Consider the following 21,612-nt stretch of genomic DNA (forward strand, 5'->3'; position numbering starts at 1 on the left):
AAAGAAGGAAAGAAAGAAAGATGTCCGTGGAGATGATTGTCTCCTTTGTTTTCTTACGGTTGCTTGCCAAAGTTTCGTACGGTTTTGAGAGGAAGGGAAAGAAAGACGAATGGGTGAGATGTACGTCTTTTTCTTATTACATTGTGGTCAAGCTGTACATACACTCCGTTGTTGAAAGGGCTCTGGTATCAGGCAAAAGATTGGATAGGGGGGAGACCTCAGAGGAGAAACTGACTTCATCCATTCTCTCTCGACGTCTTGTTTTGAGAGGTTTTATGCTATGAAAACGATTCGGAAGAGGAAAGGATTTCCGTCTTCTTTGGAGTTGTCGTGTACAGAAAAAGAGATTTTAAGAGATAGAACGGAGGAAGAGAATTCTCCTCACCTATCTATTGACGAACCATCTGAAAGACTGTTTTATTTGAACTACGTCAGACCAACATATTAGCTCGTGTTTCTATTTCTCTATGGAAGGAAGGTTTGATCTTTCCTATCTGTCTATCTATCTACCTCTCCTTGACCTATCTATCTCATTTTATCTACCTATCTATCTATTTCCCTGTAGACTCACTCTCTCTGATAAGAGGTGTTTCTCCGCGGGGCGCAAGAAGGTTCTTCATAGCTATGCAAACGAGACGAAGCCTTTGTGTCTCGCGTCATGTAGTATTCTCTAGTATATCTATCTATCTAGGTATTTGCATGCAGTCTACTGGTGCAAGGGCATCATAAACTATAGACAGTCGGATCAAAAGAAGGTATTTCTTCGCTGGAGGACGTCAGAATGAATAGAGAGTGACGGGCCCACTCTATTCTATCCTATGTCATAGGCGAGAATGAAAAAGGGGAGATGCTAGAGTTAAAGATTGATAGGTGGTCTTACCAGGATAGAGATACACATACACACTACGTCGAATGTTCACATACCAAGACAGTCAAACACATAGAAGAATCATGTGTGCACAGACATGCACGTAGATAAAAGAACATTGTAAGTAGAGAGGCGGCAGTTGTTAAGTTACAGTCCATTCATATCTATTGACTATTCTTGAGAAAAAGTCTTCGAAGGATGGATCCAAACGTTTCTAAAAGAAGGATTTGAATCGCATGCAAGGTCACAACACAGGAGAGGAAGGGCGAGAGAGGAAGATAGTGAAGTTGTTTCCCCTGGTTCAACCTAGATCATATCTGCACTACGTCGAGCAAGACAAGACACCGTGGTCGGCTGTGAAAAGAACAGAGATCGGCAACCTTTTTGTCGATTAATAATGATTCTAGGTGAAGCGGGGGGTGAATACTGATCTAAAGGAGTTGCGACTCCTCAGGTGTGTCCTGAAATTGTATCAAAAATAAGAGCGTTTTTTGTCAGTTGGACTCCATGCTAGCATGCGTAGAGAGTTATCGAGGACTACCGCCCGCGGCCGAGCAAGTTGTGGATAGAGAATGTCCTAAAAGCATTCAAGTGTACGCAAGAGACTTGTGATTTAAGGGAAGGAAAGAGAGATTTGGTCTACGTAAAGGGACAAGCATTACCATGTCGTGAGGGAAAGCATGACGTTGCTTATCGCCTGTGGTCGTAAAAACAGACGTTGGTAGGCTGGGTGTGAGGTGTACGTACACCACGGGCGACTAGGAACTTCGCTGCTTGCCGGGCTTTGTACTTCGCTGGGAGGTCAAGGCTCGTGCGCAGCATCCCCCTGGTCGCTCCTGGTTCACGAAAGAGAGAGACAATCTAAACAGAGCCTTATCGATATGACATGTAAGACCTGTAGGGGTCCCGTGTTGTATTGGCTTCTCTTTCCGAAGGCTGTCTGTCGTTCTAGACTCAGAGAAAGGAGGCAGCTGACAGTTCTTCTCAGAAATCTACGAGTACGCGGAAGACACCCGAAACCTGCCTTGCTAACTTTTTGCAGAGAAATCACAATGAGACCAGCTGGTATGGCCCGTCCCAGTTGGCTCGTATACTCTTCCTCGTCTTTCTATTGCAGGCAGAGGAGATCGTCTTTAGCATCCCTGTCCCAAGGAGAGCGTACTTCCTCACTCGTAGACCCACGTGAGACTTTTCGGACAAAAGAACTAAGGTGAACGTTTTCTCGAGGATGAAAGAACTTTATTCTCCTCGGACTGTGTTCACCGTCTTCTTCATGGGTCTGTATCTGCTTCTGCATGTGTCTCCAGGGAATTTGCGGGAAGCCTCGAAGCCCCGTTTTTCCACGGGAGAAAAAAGTAGTCTTCTGCTGGCTGATTGCAGTAAGGTGATTCCGCTCGAAGGTGGATGATCCTCACTACCCTCTTCTTTTTCCCTCCATCCATCCAAGAGGCAATTTCTTTTCTTCTTGGAGCCGCCGGCCTTTGGCCGCCTGGCGTTAGCTTTCTCGATTGCTTTTGCATCTCGAGTGTAGCTCCCGCTAGTAGTCAGGAGTCGTCAAGGATTATGGAGTGCCTTTCTTTCTCTCTCCAACAGGCGACGCCTGTCACACGTGAAAAGCGCCTGTTTTGGTGGAGGAACTCGTGGAAAGTATTACTCTCCGAGCAAAGTTGTCGTGCAGACGCTCATGTCCTTCAAAGGGCAAGGGAATTTGTGGAATGACTCATGCGAGCAACTTCTTCGTTGTAAGTTCCCAGCGAACTGATATCTAAATCGGCAGGTGATCTCTCTACGGGTGATGTAAGGCTCTTCAACACCGTCATTTTATTGTACGAGCGTCATTTATAAGGCAGAACATACCGCTATCTTATAGCCGGTCCTCGCCTTTCCCTCGTCTACCCGTCGGTCAGGAGAGACCTGTCGGGTGTAGACTCTCAAGGGAGTTTCCAAGAGACCATGTTTCTGACGCAACTCACGCACGTGTGGTGAGACAGCAGGGTACATGTAACCCGGAAACACGCAGCTGGACCTCTACTTTCATCCTGCCGTTGCAAAACCGAGTTGGATGGGAAGTCGCGCAGTTCAAAAAGCTCTGCGAAGAGCAGTACAGATATCGGGGTTCGGGTGTGGCTACAGGAGACCAAGAGAGGGAAGGAGAGGTCAACAGATGTCTCAATGGTCGATCTTGTTCGCCCACTTAGGTGGCACTGAGGGGGTTTGTAGAGAAATAAAAGTGCAGAAAGGTTTAAAGTCACCACTCATCACAAAAAACTAGCAAGGAGATGGCGGCGACACGGAAATCGTTAATGCGGGGTTTCCGCACGGCTTCGAGAGTGATGGAGGGATCATGGAAGACCGCGCTAGTCCGGTCGTTTTTATCGGACGAGCAGCTTGATGATCTCGACATTCCCGAGGAGGAGATCGCAGATTATATCATTAAGCAGATTGTTCCGTTCGTAAAGGCACACTTGCTGGATGCAATGAAAGCAACGAATGACAATTTTGACCAGTTTGTTGTCAATAGACTTGCTGACCAGGGAATTCTAGCTGTAGAGCAGCAAGAGAAAATTATGAAGGTCATGCAGGTCCTTGCTGCAGCAAAGACACAGATATCCAACCAAGTAAGCTGAGCACGCCTTTCTCACGTGCTTGCTTGCGTCGCTTGCTTTTCTTGAACGAGACGGCTCATCAGACAACACCGTCTGTATCTCACTCGTCGGCAAGCTGCCAGCTGTTTGGTTGCTAGTAGTCAGAAAAAACGGACAAGAGGAATGAAAGTGGGATGAGGCATGTCTACTGAGACTAGGGTAAATACGCGTATCTTCGGACGTTGCTTCTCTCCCTTGCTTTCATTCCTCCCGACCTCCAAGGTCTCACTTCAGAGAATTTTCATGGACACTAGATGAAGTAGCACCTGGACTGCTGTCTACTGTTCCTGAAGAGGACTCGGCAGCGGAGAAGCCCGTAGTCAGTCTGTGAAACGACAGCTCCTGATAAGATAACTGCTTGGTATCCTTGCTGAAAGGCAATTCCATTCAATCTAGGTGCAAAGAGAGACTCCAGACTTCTCGAGACAAGATGTAGAAAAGGAGAAACGCTGGTGCCTATACCATCGGTTCGTTCCACGACGCAGCGGGTAGAGCTGTCCGGCGATAGCAAGCCGTGTTGTCATATCCGCTGCAAGACGCAAGAGAGACAGTGTGGAGATGATGAGTATCGAAAGAAAGAAGAATGACAACTAGGCATCAGGAGGGGCAGGAATTTCGAAAGAATCTCGGTGAACTTTTCGGATCTGAGGCGGCACTTCGTCACTATCCCTGTGTGTCAGTCAGATACGCTCGATGCACAACAACTGAAGATCACCGAGTTGAGCGAAAGGCTCGAAGAGGCCTCACAATACCTTGAAGAACGAGCTAACGACATCGAAGACAACGCTCTTAAAGAAGTGTCTTGGAAACGGGAGCAGGTATGCTGGCATGGTACGGTTGAGCCGACCAGGGACGCATCACCCACGGATGAATCGCCGTCCTCGAAGTCATTCTCTTCCACAGGGAATTGTTGAAGCCGGGTGATAAAGTCAGATGAAAGAGTTGATAGCCTGTCAGCAAGGGTGCTGGATGAATGGGGTTTCAACTGGCGGCGTGGATTCCTATTCAGGCTAGGAAGTCCGAAGAGAAGTTCCCAACGGAAGCCGTCTCGGCATTGCGTGGCCTTGAGGAAGAGCTCGCCGAGTCCCAAAGAGAAAAGGCAGAAAACAAGACAGTTCATGAGGATTCACACTCAGGCGACGAAGAACCTCCCTTGCCTCGAAGCCCACCCAGTGCTACAGAATCAGGCGCAGTCGACTTCTCTCCTGTTTCGAAGCAAATGGAAAAAGTCGCCAGAGAAGCTCTTGCCGAAATTCTACCGCTCCTCAGCAGGATTTTAGAAAACGTAGGAAAGACTTCTAGGTCACTTTCATATAGAGTCAATCCGCCATAGAGCGTCTCCCCTTTCCTTGCTCGTGTCTCCCTGTGGAGGGTTGCTTTGATTTAGTGCTACCACCCTGTGCTACGTTCTCTTGCGTTGATTACTGCTCGGGAAGACATCAGCATTTAGAGCGCCTTTCATGCTCACATCTGAAGTTCCTTTCAAAGTGCCTTTCGGAAGGTCCGTAGTCCGTCTTATAAAGATATCATCTTGGCTTTCTCCGTTAACCCACACAGCGCCAGCCCGCCGAGCTTTCAAGCTACTCCGTTACAAGAGCAAGCCACATGTCCTGTTCTAGTGACAATGCCGTGCTCTTTTAGGTCCACTGCCTAATGCTAGAGAATTTAGAAAGGTAACGGTCGGTAGTTTGCGCACCAGACGACTGGTCTGAGCAACGGCTGGGCGCCAAATGTGGACGGGGTTCTTGCGCAGGAGACAGTTAATTTACAGTGCTTTGGAGCCTATCTCCAGACACGGCTTGCGGCGTTTTTTCTAGTCCGCTCACGATGACATGGCCATCTACAGGTCCATCTTACTCCGGTCACTTTGGTCTTTGGTCAATGAGGTGCTTCAAGCGAAGCGACTCACTGTGCTTTCCTGCAACTATCTCCGCAGACAACGTCGGCTCGTGTCTCCTCGACTAAAGAAACACCCGTAAGTGGTACTGCAGGGACTTTTCTCTCCTGGGTGGAGGTACCTTTTTGACAGGAGCCTCGGTGTCCCGATGCAGGTTGCCTCCTTTTGTTTTTTCATACAAGTGAACGTTCTTATAGGCCTTTCTGCAGTAGAAGCGCATTCCTTCTTGAAGCAGTTAGGCTTCTGACTCTTGTTGTACACACTTGTGTAGTGGACAGAAGTCCATTGGATCTTCTCTAGCGATAGGACAAGAGTGCTCTCCTTTTCAACTCGCGGCTGCCGTTCTGTGGACTTCTCAATTTCTTCTCACCAGGCTCCTGCCGCGTGTCACGAACTAGACAAGACGGAAGCAGAGGTGAGAGAAGAGAACATCCCTGCCGATTTCGTTGCTGACTGATAGCCTGAATTTCAGGAGCGGAGTGCTGTGACTCAGCGTAACCGGAGAAGCATCGCCCGTCTCAGGTGTGTTTCTGTTGAAGTGTCAACGGTCTCTCGAATCCTATGATCAATTTCTTCCCAGTATGAAGTCTGATGTCTGTACCTCTGTCCATTTTGCAGAAGGAATCATCACCCGTCACTCCTGCTTCACAGGTGAAGAAGCGAAAACCACTCGTTCTGAAAAGTATTGTGGCCTCTCATACCAGTCGGCTTGTTGATTCGTTTGTTCTTCACATTTAGACGGCGCCACAGACAACTGTGATCCCTTCTGTCGGTCTCTCTAAATTCTTGGGAGAGATCAAGGCGCGACTGCTTCTGTGCTTTTGACCTGTGGCGATCTGACCAACATGAGAAACTTCGGAAGGAGCTCTCGGTGCCGGGCCGCCGTGTGTGAAGGAACACAGCCTCTCGCTAGGATACGTTTGTGTCCCGGTGTGCTTCCGGGCTCGCTCAAGAACACTCCCAGTCCTTCTCATTCAGAGAATTGCCCTAGGAAGAGGACTGGTCTTGAATTTCTTTTTAGTCAAGCAGCCGAGTCTTCCGGCGCTCCTTTTCTTCTCTTTTGCAGCCACTTACGCATACAACGGAACAGCAGACTGATCCTCTCCCAGCTCCTCCAGAGGTCAGCCTTCCGTTTCGTCTCGACACCTCCTCACAAGCTTCTACTTTCCTCTTCCGTCAGTTCCCATGAGGCACCAGCTGGCTGAAAGCCAGGAGTTTTGTTCGGGTGGCTAAAGTGCCTGACATACGCTTTTTCTCAGTCGTCCGTAGTTGGGCTTCCTTGTACGTACTGGTGCGGCGCATCGGTAGACAGAATCACTGTCTAACGCTCACTCCAGAAAGCTCGGAGCAAGAAGGCCCGTTAAGCAGACTAGGCTATGGAACGCAGTACACGTAGGTGAAGCGAAGGCTAAATACCGAGTCTCTCATGGTTTGGCCCGACGTCAGTCTGAAGGCACGGTCAAATCATCGCTAGACTCGTTTGCTTGAGCGTCTTGTCCATCACTTAGATTCGTGGTGTCGCTAACTGTGTAGCTTTCAGCCCTTCCGGCCAGCGAGTCTCCAGGAAAGGTACTAAATCGCAAAACAGGAAAATGCGGTAGCGTACAGAAACCCTAGTCTCCCACTTTCAAAGTATCCCAGCTCAGTTTCTCTTGTCTATGAAAGAGGGTAGCTACTTCAGCTTGCAGCGGTTTAGTAGGCCATCCCACTCTCAAAACGGCAAATTCTTTTCAAGGTGAGTTCAGCCTGATCACGCTGAAGAACAAGAGAGGCAGTTGGGTCTCTCTTAGACGATCCAATCCGAAGGCCACGGCGTCCACAAGGCAACAGAGAGAAGAGGAGATACACCACGTTTGTTCAATGAGACCTCTGCGACATTGTCGGCCCCTGACAACGTGCCCCTGCCCTTGTCTCTTCCCGGGTCACGTGCTTGGCAATGTCGGTCCAAACTCTCAGCGAACTTTCGTCGATTCGACAACCGAGACAGAAGAGAATCGCGTTTGCCCTCCCAATCCACCATCAATGCCCTCTTCGCCGTTCTCTCGGCTCGGCAGTCCTCCTCCAGTCGGTCGCGTGAGCTCATCGCCTACAGCCACGTCCCCACCTAACATGTATCTCACGATATATCCTGGAATGACGCCTGATGCTTATTCTCCCTCTTCACCAGTTCCCAGACCGACATTCCCACCGTCTGCCTCAAGCGAAGGAGCGACCTGGCCTCCGCACGGCCAAATGATGACTCGTCCCCCGCGCAACATCAGCCTAACTCCTTTGCTACCAAGTTCACAGATTCCCAGTCGCTCCTCTTCGGTAGAAGCACTGAACCCAAGACCGAACTCCTCGGTTGGCATGCAGTATCCCTCTATGTTGTTTGCTCCACGGATGGGGGACGGAGTTTTACAGCCAAGTCCCCCGTATCCCTCTGCGGTTTCCACGGCCTCCTCTCCGCCGGGGGGACGTGTCGGAGATTCAGTTTCTCTCCTTTCTCCAACCGGATTCTCGACGTACCTCTTGGCGGGCCCTCTACGAAGTCCCTCTCCACCGACCCCAGGGTCTCCTTATCCGGGTGCTCCCCCCTCCGGAGTTTCGGTGGATAAGAGCAATCAGCTCGGAGCGCAGCATTTTGCTGCTGGGCTGCCATCAGAACCCATTCGCTCTCCAGAGATGTGTCCTGCTGTTGTCCCCGGTGCCGGCGTGGGCAGCGCCTTCCCCTTCTCTTTCCCCGTCCAAGCTGTAGCAGGCCGATCTTTTCCTTCACAGCCCAAAGTAATACCCGGGTTCCAACGGCCCATGCTTCCTCGACCAAGATTGCCCCCGCAATGGATGTCTCTCCGGCCTCCCGCTGCTTCAGCTACGGCTCCCGGCAGTCCTGGGCCAATAGCACCACCCGCGTCGGCTCCAACAGGTACCCCTACTACAGGAGTCGTCACGGCTCAGAATGTCAGGAACGAATTTCCCCCTTTCAGGCCATTCGCTCGTCCCCCCTTTCCTTCGGGGGGAGCGATTCGAGGTCCTTCTCCACAGCTGGTACAGACAGCCGATCCACCTCCATTCCCGTTTCCTGGTGTGTTACGCAGACCTCCCCCATTTGCCATCGCGAACTTTCTAAGGAATAATGCTTTGTTTCCTGGTGTGCGAATGCCTCAACCATTTGGATTGGTAGGTCCCGGTGGACCAGGTGATACTGAGGGGCCGCGCCCCTCCTCAGCCTGTTCCTCTCAGGACCTCGGTCCTTCCACAATGTCTCCTGGTTGCCGTCTCTCTCCTCAACAAGAAGGTTCGGGTCCAGCGGCAGAGGAGGCTAAAACGGAGGGACAACCGGTGACTCCTGCAGGACGTCTTTCGAGTCCTGGGGGACTGTCAGGTGCTGTCAATCAGAAGCCTGAGAGCCCCAGAGACCAAGCCACCCCCGCGACGGCGGTGATATCAACGATGTCAGCCACCACTACAGGCCCTTCCTCTTCGTCTGATGGAGCCACAGCTGAAGGAAGTGTGCAACCACCTGTTACCGATGAAACCGAGCATTCCCCATCTGCCACTTCTGGACAGGTAAGCTCGGTTGCCAGGGGGTCGCTTGTCGTCTTCATCGAGTGTCGAGTGTCCGGCGATCCCTCCCCACACAGTTGCAACGACGTAAGAGGCTGGTGTACTTCCCAGTCTGTCATATCTGCAGGGCGTAGAGATCCCAGCAGTACTTCTAAGAGTCCTATACATCTTAGAGCGCTCGCTTTCCGCAGCTGAAGGGCGTCGCTCCAAAATATCGACGAATTTCGTGCGAATGCGGTTCAATAAGAAAGCACAGCATCGGAGTCGACACCAAATCCTCAGCGCACTGCAGCTAGCGACTACGGCTTTCCTGTCGGTTGGGGTTGTGGCTCCATTGACGACTCATCATAATGAGTCTGTTGGAATGGCAGGGGTTTCTCACAAGTACACATATATCTATTCCACTGAGAGACCTGTGATCGCAGATCAACAACTATCCGGACGAGCCCCGTCCTCGCTGCAAGTCACTGGGGCTAAGGCATTGCTTCCCAAGCTGTAACTTTAGCAATGCATCCTGTTTAGTTTTTTTTCTACGCACCAGTGCCAGCATTCATTAGAGAACAAGCGGAACACACCGTGAACAGTTCCTGCGATTCTCGCCGCCGACCATGATTTTTTAAGTGTACCGACGCGGACTTATCCCCCGAGACAAAATACGACCGCCAACTTTTCGCTCTTGCCGACACCTGAATGGAAAACTCTTTTACACGCCCCCTTCGGTAGAGACTTCGAAGTTACGGTCCCCGAGAGAAAAAATTGCTTAACAGGTTGTCTTAGCTTTTGAGGCACATCCGGACCGTTGCAGCCTGATGGTAGCACCGTACCATCACCTCGCGTCGATTCTCAGGCCCCGGCAGGAGAACAGACGGCCCCTAAACCTCCTGAAAACTTGGAGGAAGCTGGTTCCAAGACATCAGGCGAAAACAATGATCCAGTCACACCACAGTCTGATGAGAGGCCTCCTCCCGTCGTCTCTCATCCAGGGAGTGAAGAAAACATGGCGGATAGTGAGAGGGCGGAACAACCTGCTCTTTCGTCTAGCATCGGAGGCGCCACTGGGCCAGAGGATCCATCTAGAGATGCCTCTAGAAAAACTAGCGAACCGCCTTCTGCAGACCGTCCGGGAGAAGACGTGAGGCTTTCAATAGAAGAGAATAAAACACCTACGGCACCCCCCGCACGCTCGCCATCAGGACAACCTGGAGAAACTTCGGCGGTTCCTACGGCTCAAAGACAATCCCCACAACAGCATGAGCAGAGCACCAGTGTCCCTTCCCCTTTGTTGCAGTCAGAAATCGCAGGACAGTCAAGTCCATCTGTTGGTAGAGAGTTGTCTCTTGAAACTTCTCCACCCCCTTCAGCCTCATCTGCATCATCTCCGCTTGCCCCGCAGTCGGAGCGCCGCGGTCCACACCAAGGAGAAGTCTCGGAGAGGAGTTCCTTGTGTCCCAGTGGGGGTGTAGGAGAGACTCCAGCATTATCAAGAACCCCAAGCACGCGACTGATACCATCTCCTTCCCTCTTTTATTTCCAGAGGGGCGAACCGGCAATAAATGTCCCATGGAATCGTCTTCCTCAATCTCCCGTTCAACTCCTCTCCGGATGTGAAACCTCACAAGGCTATAATGTAGGACAAGGAGGGGGCGAGGGGATTTTAGGGCCACAACATCAACAACTCACTCTACCTACCGCCCAAGACTCCGGGCCACCGTCACCATCATTGTCCTTCTCGGCTCTCTCCCCAGGACTTTCACCACAGCAGTTGCAACAGCAGAAGGCGTTCCCCGGACGTCCGACAATAGAAACTCCCCCATCCATGGTGCCATTTCCACAGCCGCAGTCGCGATTTGCACCACCCTTTATGTATGGTCCTCAACCCCCTAGGATGATCGTCAATGAATCTCTCCCGTCTCCGGTTATCTCTTCCACGCAAGGCATGCCCGAGAGCGAACGTAGTAGTCTTTCGCTGTCGGGGCCTCCCCAAGGTTGGCCTATGTATTCTTACCATCCTTCGCAGGCCTTCTTGCCGCAATGGAGGACCGATCTCAACGCGACTGTAACGCCGTTATCTCAAACTTCGGAAACACCTGCACAAAGAGGATCAGGGAGTGGTATTCTTGACACCAAGAATGAGTACGGAGTAATGATGATCCGGGGTCCTAATGGCGGAGGTGAAGGCCTTTCTCCAAGTGCTTCCCTTTCAAGTTTACGTTCTCCCCCGCCTCCTCCGAGTCCTGATGTATATTGGTGTGAAGACCTTCAAGAATCTCTCCCAAATCCGTTTCATTCATCTCTCACGACAGCTCCACCGGGGCGAGGCTATCTTCCTGCCTCTAACGAGTTTCTCCACCCTTCATCCCCCCCGACTCCAAATCATTCTACCATGGCTATTCAACCATCAGCTGCATCTTATGACCAACAGCAATCGCAACAAATGGCTAATGGCCAAATGTCTAGCCCTGTCCGCCTTAGTCCACGCGATCTTTTCTGGGGTCCTGAGCTGGTTCTTTCTCCTGATCAAGGAGGTTATGCACATTGTACACTTGATCCTCCTACACGGATCCCACTTCAGAATTGTCGAGTCTCTACTGGGCCTCCTCTTTCCCCTCGAATGTGCTGTCAGAAGAGACATCTAGGGATGGTTTATTGTCCTGTCTCTTCTTATCTTGATCCAACGGATGAAGAGGATTCTTCTTCACGTCATAGTCATCCCCCTCATGAGGATGATGATCGTCATTTCTCCAACCCAGCAACTCCTGACCAAACCCCTCGTCACTTCCCTGAAACTTCACAAGAGGGGTCTCTCAAACAAGGAGGCAAAGGTTCTTGCTGTTGTTCTCCGTGGAGATGTGAACAGGGAGAAGAAAATTGTTGTGGCTGTCTAAAAAAGCAGACCAAAAGAGGGGGAAGGCCGAAAGCGGAAAAGAAGGAAGGTGGAAAACCTGGGACCAAAGAATCATCCCCCCAGGAGGAAGGCGAGAAGGAGAGTCAAAGAACTCAAAGAAGACATTCATCGGAATCTCCTGAGAAGGGTTCGTCATCCGAAAAAGAAGAAGAAGAGGAGGAGATACCACACGGCGAATCGTCAAGAACCCAGTGTGAACGGCCTTCTCATTTAGACTACAATAAGGATGAGGGTGGTCTTTCGAATGACGAAGATGAAAGAAGGAATGCTGCTCTGCCATCTGATTCAACAGGAAGGCAAGAAAGACAGAAGGACTTTTGTCTTTCTTCTTCATCGTCTTCCTCGGATATAGTAGTAGAAGACTCTTCTTATAAGAACCGCCGACAATCGTCTCCTGATGACGATCATCGATGCTGTTCTTCTTCTTCTTCCTTTTCTTCCTCTTCTTTGATCTGTGCGTTGTGTGGCTGTCATAATAGAGAGCGAAGAAATACTCCCCGTTCTATCTCAGCTCAAGAGCCTCGAAGTTGTGATCGCCATGCTCCTCTTTCCAGTCGAGGCAAAGGAGATAGGAATCGATCCGAGAGATCCAAGTGCTCATGCGAAAAAGATGTGAAGAAGCAGCAGAAGAAGAAGCCAACACGAAAAGATGGCTGTTCTTCTTCTTCTCCTTCTTCTTCTTCTTCTCCTTCTTCTTCTTCTCCTTCTTCGTCGGCACCAGCAGGGGTGATCCCTCCCCGAACTGTCCTAACACCCGGTATCGCATCTGATTGGTTCTTTTGCTCTCTAAATGCAATTCCCTTAGTGCGTTGTCATTCTCCTCAAGAAAAATTCAGTCCACCTAAGGTCGGAATTGGCGGATACCCTATCTATCCATCGGAAGACGAGATTGGTCTACGAAATGGCGAAATCTCGGTTCCCCATGAAGGTATGGGAGAGGGTCCTCTCGGGGAAGATTTTCTTGATGGCAGAGAAAGAGAGAGAGGAGAAGAAGATCATCTCATGGATTCTAACATAACTCCAAGACGCCATTATCATTATCGTCTACGAGAAACGAAAGAAGGAAGAAGCTTCTCACCACCCCCGTCGAGTCATATCGATGCTTTAGCGGAAGGCTTCGATCCTCTCGCCTTCTCTAGCCGAGCCGCTGCTGCAGCGGAGATGAGCCAACAGCATTCTCTCCCGCATTCAAGAAGAGAATCCCCTAGATATCACGGTGCAGGTAGAAAAGGAATAGGAGGAAGTGGTGGGAGTGGGAGTTCTATCACAAGAACTCCCCGAGATTTCGGGGGATCCTTAGGGGCGGGAGTTGGAGTCGCCGAGGGAGGAGGAGCAGGCGTGTCCGTCTCAACAAGCAGAAGTAGCGGTTCACATCATGCACCGCCGGGCTGGGAAGGGGGTGGTGGTGAGCTATGTTTTTATGCTTCTCAAACGAAATCCCCCGCAACCACTTCATCTCCTTCACCCCCTGTTCCTTATATACCTCTCAGAGGATCGAAGATAGGTGAACCTCGCCGCAAGACGCCGCTCGAAAGAGAAACCCTTTCATCTCTTGCAGCGAGAAATCGAAGGTTAGAGAACCAGGTGAGTTGTAGAAGATCATCTAGACTCATAGAGACCAGGCAGATAGGACAATAGAGACATACATATGTCCATACATATCCACATACATGTAGCAGTTGGTGCATACATACACCTACGTAGGTGTACATCCATCATCATACATAGGCACATAGCGAGATGAAAGAAACGATAGCCATAAGATGACGCCTGGCCTTTCTTCTTTCTTTCCTTTTTCGTTCCTTCTTTCTTCTTCTCCTCTTTCAGGTCTTAGGTCTGTGCTGTGCTTTAACAGAAGCCCATGAACAACTGAAGAAGTCCAACTTCCGTGCAAACCGCTCGACCAGCGGGGGTGGGGGTGCTCCTACCAGCGGCTCGTCTTCTTCTTCTATAAGACGAGGAAAAACTAAACGTGGAAGTCACAAGAATTCGTCGTTCTCTATCAACGAATAAAAGGTTCACAACTTTCTGTTTCTTTCATCTCTCCACGTTCCTTCGGGCGAGAATGAGTTTCTATGTGACCGACCACTCTATACACCTCGAAAGACTATAGACAGAGAGATAGATTCAACATAGATTGATAGATAGATAGATAAGAGGGAGAGAGAAGAGAAACATACATTGCGATGGTCTGAGTATGCTTGCTGCTAAGAGAGAAAGGAGAGAGAAGAAAGATCACTACTCTCTCTTTTTCATTCTTCTCTCTATCTCACTTGAAGTGTGTAGAGATTGATATGCCTTTCCGTATTTTCTTCGGAACCGTCAGAAGAGAGGTATAGAGAAGATAGAGAGAAAGTATACATCTGTATAGATAGCTAGAGTCCTTTCTTTTAGATGTATATAGACACTTAGGAAATGAAGAATGGGCTTTTTCTTTTCTTCGATACTTCCCCTCTCTCCCACCGGAAGAGCCAAAGAAGATCCAACTGCCAAAATCGGGAACGGCTTTTCTGGAGATATGAACTTTCTTCATTCTCTGTTACGCTTTAGGAAAAGACTCTTTCTTTTCTTATCTGTCGCACGAGTCTCTCGCTTAAGAGAATCTGTCTATACATCTGTACATATACAGATCATCTACTCTCGACATGATAGGAGAGAATTGAATCTCTTTCCTCTCTTTCTACTTCTTCTTCCTCGTCAATGCACAAAGCAAGGGAACTCGAATTTTATTTCAAATGGCTTAACTCCACAAGGTTTACGTCACTTTGTAGATAAACGAAAGTGACGTAATCCTTGTGGAGCAAAGAGAAGAAGAGAATACTCATCATAAAGATCGCATTCTATCCTTCGATACACCGCATACAAGAGATAAAGTCTACATCTATCTATCTTCAATCTATCTCCAAGCATACCTTTCTATCTGCTTTCATCTATTGCTGCTCTATTTATCTGAATCGGTTTACCTATCTTTGGCTCGAAATCGCTACGGTGTATGTCTCTCTCTTTCTTTCTTTCTTTCTTTCTCTGTCTGGGTTGTTTCGAGATCTCTTTCAATTTCTGTGGGTTGTATCGCCTTCGTTTTTCTTCTCTTTGTCGAAGATGAAGTGCTACGAGAAATTAGAGAGAGGGGTGTGGATGAATCATGTAGAGTGAAGTGTGTACGATCTCCTTCAATTCTTCTCTCTCTTTCCAGCTCGCGACTCTTCTACTGGGGCAGAGGTTTTGCTCTATCCCCTTAGGAAGAAGAATGGCAAAGAAAGACACGTCTCTTTCTTCATCTTCTTTTACACCTTCAGATTCTTTAGCATAATTACCTTCTCATCTTCTCTTCAAGCAGATTCACAAAAAAGAGATCTAGTCACACATCACTCGCTACAGCACACACCACCCGATCAAGTCGAGAAAGGCATACATACCTACATCTACCATATACATATATATATATATATATATAGATGGACAGATTGAAAAGAGAGAGAAAGATACGTAGGCGTCATAGGAGAAGGACGTTTAGTCTAGAGAGAGGGGAGCATCACCTCGCTTAATTTTGCCACTTTTTTCCCGGCTTCTTTTAGTTAGCTTTCTTTACTTATTGGGTGAGAGAAATAGTATTCCATCGCCTTCCCTTCACATGAAGATCAGACAAAAGCAACAGCCACAATACTACACTTACTACTACTACTACTAGTCACTCCTCTCCCCCACATTCCCTCCCTACCACCATCACCACCAACCCCACCACTCTCTCTTCTTACACACACTTCTTCCTCGACTTCTTCATCTATCTATCTATCTATCCTTGGTCTATCTACCTACCTTTAATCTATCTGTCTATCTTTACCTATCTATCTATCTTTAATCTATCTATTCCTTTTTCTCTTTGATCGCCCCCCTAGAGGTATGTATGCGGATGACGGTTGAACTGAAGACTCTTACAATTAAGACTATTATGACCATTATGACTAGTACTAGTACTACTAGTACTATTAATAACCTGGCACTGCTGTAGAAAGGGTATAATACACTGTAAAGCATACTCCATACTCTCTACCGCACGACCTCCCGTTAAGGTCACATTCCCTGTAGAGAAGATTTGGAGAGTGACTATCTCTTCCTTTCGACAAAAGAGATTTCTTATACTCTCATCATCTTCTATATTAGAAGAAGAAGGATTGCTGACACCGCTACTCGCGCCGTTCATAGAAGTCCTGTTAGTGTTCGTCTGCTGAAGAAGAGAAGTCGAGCTCCAGGCTCCCGTTAAAGATTTCGACTTCTTCTTCTTATTCATTCCTGCCTCGACCCCCCCTCTCGCATGGGAAGATAACGACGGGATCGATGGGAAGGACGTCTTCAGGAAAAGAAAGAAAAAAAGAAAGAAAGAAAGAAAGAAAGACATGAAAATAGAAAGAAGGAAGGAAAGAATGGGGGAGAAAGAAGAGAGATCTAGAAAGAGAGGAGGAGAGGAAGAAAGAAAGAACGAAAGAAAGAGACGAATAAGGGACTCTAAAGACTGTTCAAAAGACAGAGTCAATTCTACGTATGTATATATATATAGGAAAATAGAGAGAGATTGTATACATATGTGTTTATGACTTACATCGATCTGTCTGTCTGTCTAGATAAAACAGAGGAGTTCGGAGACATAGAGAGAGACATCTAGCGATGTACATACATACACGCATATGTATATACAGTTGAGAAGAGATTGATCATGAGAAATCTAGAGAGGGAAAAAAGACAAGCTGTGAGAAGATAGTTTTCTACAGTCATCCAAATACAACTTCCTCTCTATCATATATTAACGTCCATCTATGATCTCTATCTATATCCATATATATGATCGAACCCCCCCTCCTTATCTCTTTCACTTTCTTTCTGCTGTGTAAAAGAAGATATCTCTGAAAGAGATGAATGAAGACTGATTGGCTAGACGAAAACATTCCTGGATGTATGAAGATAAAGACTCTTTCACAGCTGGTTTGTCTTCCCTTCTTCTGGAGTAAGGAATATTCCGCATGCCTCCGTGCCCCAGTGAGGTGTAGATGTATATACATAGATAGGAGAACTATCGCATCTACTTCAAGAAATACAGAGAGATAAAGAAAGATAGTTAGATAGATAGGTGAATAGAGAGATAGAGAGATACACAGATACTACAGAGAGATGACAGACAGTTAGATAGCAAATCAGATAGATACATGGATTAAAGACCAGATTGAAGATGGATGATGAATAAAGAAGGAGATGAACACATAGATCGACATAAGTCAAGTTGTTTCTGTTATGCCTACATTGGTGGGTTTGAGATCTTGAGTGTCTTCTTCTTCTTCTTCCTCTTCTTCTTCTTCTTCGTCATCCAGTGAAGATCTGCATGTGTCTTTTTTGGGAATGATGATCTTAACACGTGCCCCGGGAAACCGTTCAGGTTCATAATCCACATGGAGATTTCGCTGAGAAGAGAGAAGATGAAGAGATAAAGGACTGGGATAGCAGTAACTTCCCAATATATTAGAGACGCGAAAGCGAGTTAACCTGACAGGATACTTCGTCAGAGGATGAGTCTTCAGTCTCTTTGCAATCTTCTTCATCGTACGTCTCAACTCCTCCACGCTACTCGCACCTGTCCCCATGATCTTCCCATTGCTGAAAGAAGAAGAACAACAAGAAGAGAAGAGAGACAAAAGACAATGAAAAGAAAGAAAGAAGGAAAGAAACGAGGAGAGGAAGAAGGCAAAAAAGAAAAGAAGAAAGACGATCGGAAAAAGCAAAAGAAGATGGAAAAAGAAGATCGAGATATAATACAAAAACGGCATGGAAAGGAAGACCTGGCGCTCTGAGGTGTATGTACGCCTGATGCTGTGAGGTGTATGTACACCTCAAGGTGTGAGTTGTATGTACACCTAATGCTTTGAGGTGTACGTACACCTGACGAGTTGTATGTACACCTGATAAGCCGAGAACGAGATACTGTAGAAACATGTGATCGAAACGGAGCAAAAGGGAACTTATAAAGTCTCGTTAGTTTCTCACGTTTTGGTACATCAACAGGAAGAAAGACAAAAAAGAAGAAGTGAAGGAGAAACAAGAAAAAGGAAAGAAGAAAAAAGAAAAAAGGGAAAACGAGAGAGAGTGTGTGTTTGCATATTTACCTGAAGAGATTGATAGAAGCGACAGACTTAGACTGCTTACATCGTACATCAACTCGGACACTATGAAATTCTTCAGGATTGAAGACTGAATTTCCTAAGACTTTACATGCATTATCTAGATTCACTTGACAATTCAGTTGGGCGCATGCCATCACGTTATGAACGAATAAGACTCCGACTTCTTCTTCTTGTTCTTCTTCTCCCCCCTCCTCATTGTCTTTCTCTTCGAGAAATGCCATCTTCTCATCATCCGGATCTCCCATCCTGATCATCTCCAACTCCTCTTCTCTTTCTTCTTCTTCTTCTTGTTCTTCCTTCTCTCTATTCTTCTTCTAATTCTCTTCGTTGTTCTCCCTCTCAGGTTTCAACAGGGCTGGTCGTAGGAGAAGGAAAGATAGGAAGAGAAACCGAGACAAGGAAGATCTTTCGTATTCAGTAATAAATAGAGAAAGAAAGAAGGCCTTCTCTAGTCGGGTAATCTACTTATATATATATATATGTCTATGTATATGAGAACCGACGAGAAGAGACAAGGAGAAAAAGAGAGAAGGAATGGAGAGAAAGTCTTTTATGATAGGAAAGAAGAAAGAAGGAGAGAGAACGAGAGCTTCTTCTTTATGCCCCCTGAGAACTTCGATGGGAGGCTACAGAAGAGAACAGAAGAGAAGAGATGCAAAGAAACTATCGGGAGAGACCTTGTCGTGTATCCTCCTCGACTCAGGTCACCGCCGACCTTATGAAAGGACCAGCGAGAAATCTCTCTAAAAGAAAGAAAGCGAGAAGGGCCTTTCTACAGAAGAGAAACGTCTATATAAACACGATAAGAAGAAGAAAAGAGAAGATGAAAACGCACACCCTTCTTCTTTCTCCTCTTCTCTAGCAACATAGAAAGACGGCATGAGCTTGGGAACAGAAGAATTAGCTACCAAAGCAAAAAGCCGACGCATTCGATGAATCGACGAAAAGAAAGAAGGGAGAGGAGGTACGGAAAAAAGAAGAAAAGAGAGAAAATGTAGAGCAAGCATTCTAGAATCGACCATCGACAGAACGGAGAAAGAATTGAGGCAAGTGTAGTTTTGAAGAAGAGAAGAAAGAGAATGAGATAAGCTGCCTCGGAAAGAGAAGAAAGAGAAGAAGAAAGATATCTGTTTGAAATGAAGAAGAAGAAGAGAAGATGTTTAGTCAAAGGAGGTCCTTTCCATGATGCTCTTTATGAGAATCCTTCCTTCCTTCTTTTCTTTCTCGCATGTCCACACTTCTTATCACATCGATCCAGCGAACTTCTTCTTCACCTTCTTTTGCTTCTTTTCCTCTATCTCTCTTTCTACCCGCTTCCCCCTCTATCTCTTTGTCATTGCGTTTATCTACATCTGAAGAAACGACTGGAAATTCTAACGACAGATGAGAAGAAAAGAAGAAGAAGAAGAAGAGACAAGCTTCGGGTGTGCGGACAAGGGAGAGAGCAGTTTGAACTTACACACGTCACCTCCTCGTATTGAACTATCTGTCTCAAGACCTTTCGAGAAGAAAAGAGCCAACTGAATGAGTTAAGATAAGAAGAACAACAAGAAAGTAGAGGATCCTGTACAAGAAATAAGAAGTAGAAAGAGATTTTGGAACGTTCACAGACTTTCTTCTTTCTGTCGAGAGCCGCGGCCTCACGATCATCGCTCTTACCACCTTATCAAGACAACAGAGAAAGAAAGAGAGCAATTTCTCATCTCTTTCTTTGCTAAAGAGAATTCTCGTATACATTGGAAGACTGCCAAGAAAGAAGAAAGAAAGAAAGAAGAAAAGCTCTTCCCGGTCTTCTTATCCTCTCATCGACTGAGACGAGAGAAAGGAACGATGTGACTGAGGAAACATAAGCTTCTCCGCTTGAATCTCCTTCCTTCCTTTCTCTACTTTCTTCTTCTTTTTCCACCTCTTCCTTCTTCACTTCCTTTCCTTGCTTGTGTTACTTTCTTCGAATTCTCAAGAGAGAAACCTAGACTTTAAAACTTCTCATGCTCTTTTGCTATGGATGTGTCTGCATACACACAACAAGAAGAGCAAGTTCAGGTGTATGTACACCGAGGAAAATTGTTCCTTCGCATACAACACTCTATCTTGTTTCTCCCCTTCTTTCTTCTTTCATATCTCTGTTTTCTTTTCCGCAGGCTTGTCTCTTTTTCTGCGAGATCTTTCTCTCTTTCTTTCCTTCTTTTCTCTCTGTCTTGTCAATCAGACTTCCGCCTTAGCGATTCTTTCTCATCATCTTCTTCTTCTTTCAAGAAGACCAGATCTCAAAAACCCTTCATGGTCTTTCTTTCTTCCTCTCCTTTCTCTCTTTTTCTCTCTTCTTCTTCTCTTTCTTCGTTTCGGTTCTTTCTTATCTCTTTATTTTCTCCGGGAGAATGAGAGTCGCTTCATCCTGGTAGTTCTTTCCCTCACACAGTGAAGTAGAGGTGATAGAGATGACTACAAGAGGAAGGTCAGGAAGAGAGTTGGTCTTCTTCTTTTCTACCTCTTCTTTCTTTATCTTTCTCTTTGGGGAATCGACTTCTCTTCTTTTTCTTCTACTACTTATTCTTCTCCCGTACGAGACCCACTTCTTGCTTTTCATGTCTTAGGTACACCTCTCAGTCTTTCTACTTTTCTTCATCTTTGTCTCCTTCTCTCTAGTCGATATCTGTCCTGTCTCATTTGATCCTTATCTTCTCTATCTCGATATCTCCAGCAATTCTCCATTCCCACGTCGTCTCTATCCCAAACCGCCTTCCTTTCTCTATATATCTATAGACTTGTGTGTGTGTAGAAATATATATCCCTACCGATAGACAGATGGATAGAAGGATATGTATATGCCTATCCATCTAATTAGATTTAGATCACAATGAAAATAAAGAGAGAAGAAGAAAAAGATGAAAACGAAGAGGAGGAAGGAGAAGAAGATGAAGAGGAGGAGGAGGATGATGATGACGGCGTAGAGAAGGAGGTGAGGAGCTTGACTGAGGGATTGTCTGACTTTATTTCTATCTTCCAGGGAGAACAGGAGAGATTTCGTGAAGAAGGATATCTACAAGAGTGGGAGAAAGAGATCAAACACCTCCATGGCCTCAAGAAAAGAAGAAAAGAAAAGAAGACTTCTCGTGAAAAATCCAAAGAAAGTCACGAAAATGAAGAAGAAGAAGAAAGTGTTCTGCATGAGTATCAGAGAGAGGGTCTTCTCTGGATGGTCCGAAGGTACAAATCCAAACACTTACGTGGAGCCATCCTCGCTGACGAAATGGGTAAGAAAAGACAGAAGGAAAGAAAGAAAAGGTAAAAAAGAGCTAAAGAAAGAAAGGAAAAGCTTTCAGATTGACACGGGAGTTCGGGTGAGGTGTACGTACACCGTACCGCATGTCTCTCATGAGAATAAAGTGAGCCAAACACACGTAGACTTCTCCTCACATATGTCCTCCTGTACATACTTGTCTATCTTCATCTACATGCATGTCTATTCATTCATCTATTTCTCTCTCTTGAATCTATCTGCCTATCTATTCACCTATCTATCTTTAATCTATCTATCTATCTTTAGTCTTTGTCCTATCTATGTATGTATGAATAGAGGCTAT

At 46.8% G+C, this 21,612-nt stretch overlaps 5 protein-coding genes across 5 annotated transcripts in view; 4 read left to right on the forward strand and 1 right to left on the reverse strand.

Annotated features, from left to right (window-relative positions):
• The window catches only part of CSUI_001232 (histone kinase), a 17,615-nt gene extending 15,610 nt beyond the window's left edge, over positions 1–2,005 (forward strand). Inside the window, exon 10 of the mRNA XM_068061438.1 lies at positions 1,986–2,005. The gene's annotated coding sequence lies outside the window, so the exon portion shown is untranslated. The remainder of the gene's footprint in view (positions 1–1,985) is intronic.
• Positions 2,006–3,147: 1,142 nt separating this feature from the next.
• CSUI_001233 (proteophosphoglycan related protein) lies at positions 3,148–4,846 on the forward strand (the record flags this gene model as incomplete). The annotated part of the gene is made up of 3 exons (XM_068061439.1): positions 3,148–3,486; positions 4,194–4,331; positions 4,523–4,846. The coding sequence occupies 3 exons, from the start codon at positions 3,148–3,150 to the stop codon at positions 4,844–4,846; spliced, it is 801 nt and encodes a 266-aa protein (XP_067926583.1).
• A 2,424-nt stretch (positions 4,847–7,270) lies between these two features.
• CSUI_001234 (uncharacterized protein) lies at positions 7,271–13,874 on the forward strand (the record flags this gene model as incomplete). The annotated part of the gene is made up of 3 exons (XM_068061440.1): positions 7,271–8,959; positions 9,762–13,445; positions 13,689–13,874. The coding sequence occupies 3 exons, from the start codon at positions 7,271–7,273 to the stop codon at positions 13,872–13,874; spliced, it is 5,559 nt and encodes a 1,852-aa protein (XP_067926584.1).
• A 1,442-nt stretch (positions 13,875–15,316) lies between these two features.
• On the reverse strand, positions 15,317–19,828 carry CSUI_001235 (tata-box binding protein tbp1). Its single transcript, XM_068061441.1, has 3 exons — positions 18,011–19,828; positions 17,153–17,504; positions 15,317–16,209 (listed from the first exon to the last, which is right to left on the reverse strand). The coding sequence occupies exons 1-3, from the start codon at positions 18,280–18,282 to the stop codon at positions 15,754–15,756; spliced, it is 1,080 nt and encodes a 359-aa protein (XP_067926585.1). The 5' UTR covers positions 18,283–19,828; the 3' UTR covers positions 15,317–15,753.
• On the forward strand, positions 19,348–21,362 carry CSUI_001236 (uncharacterized protein). Its single transcript, XM_068061442.1, has one exon. The coding sequence runs from the start codon at positions 20,034–20,036 to the stop codon at positions 20,448–20,450; it is 417 nt and encodes a 138-aa protein (XP_067926586.1). The 5' UTR covers positions 19,348–20,033; the 3' UTR covers positions 20,451–21,362.
• The last annotated feature ends 250 nt before the right edge of the window (positions 21,363–21,612 follow it).

The sequence above is a fragment of the Cystoisospora suis genome (genome assembly GCF_002600585.1).
Source record: "Cystoisospora suis strain Wien I chromosome Unknown contig_489, whole genome shotgun sequence".
NCBI classification, from domain to species: domain Eukaryota; phylum Apicomplexa; class Conoidasida; order Eucoccidiorida; family Sarcocystidae; genus Cystoisospora; species Cystoisospora suis.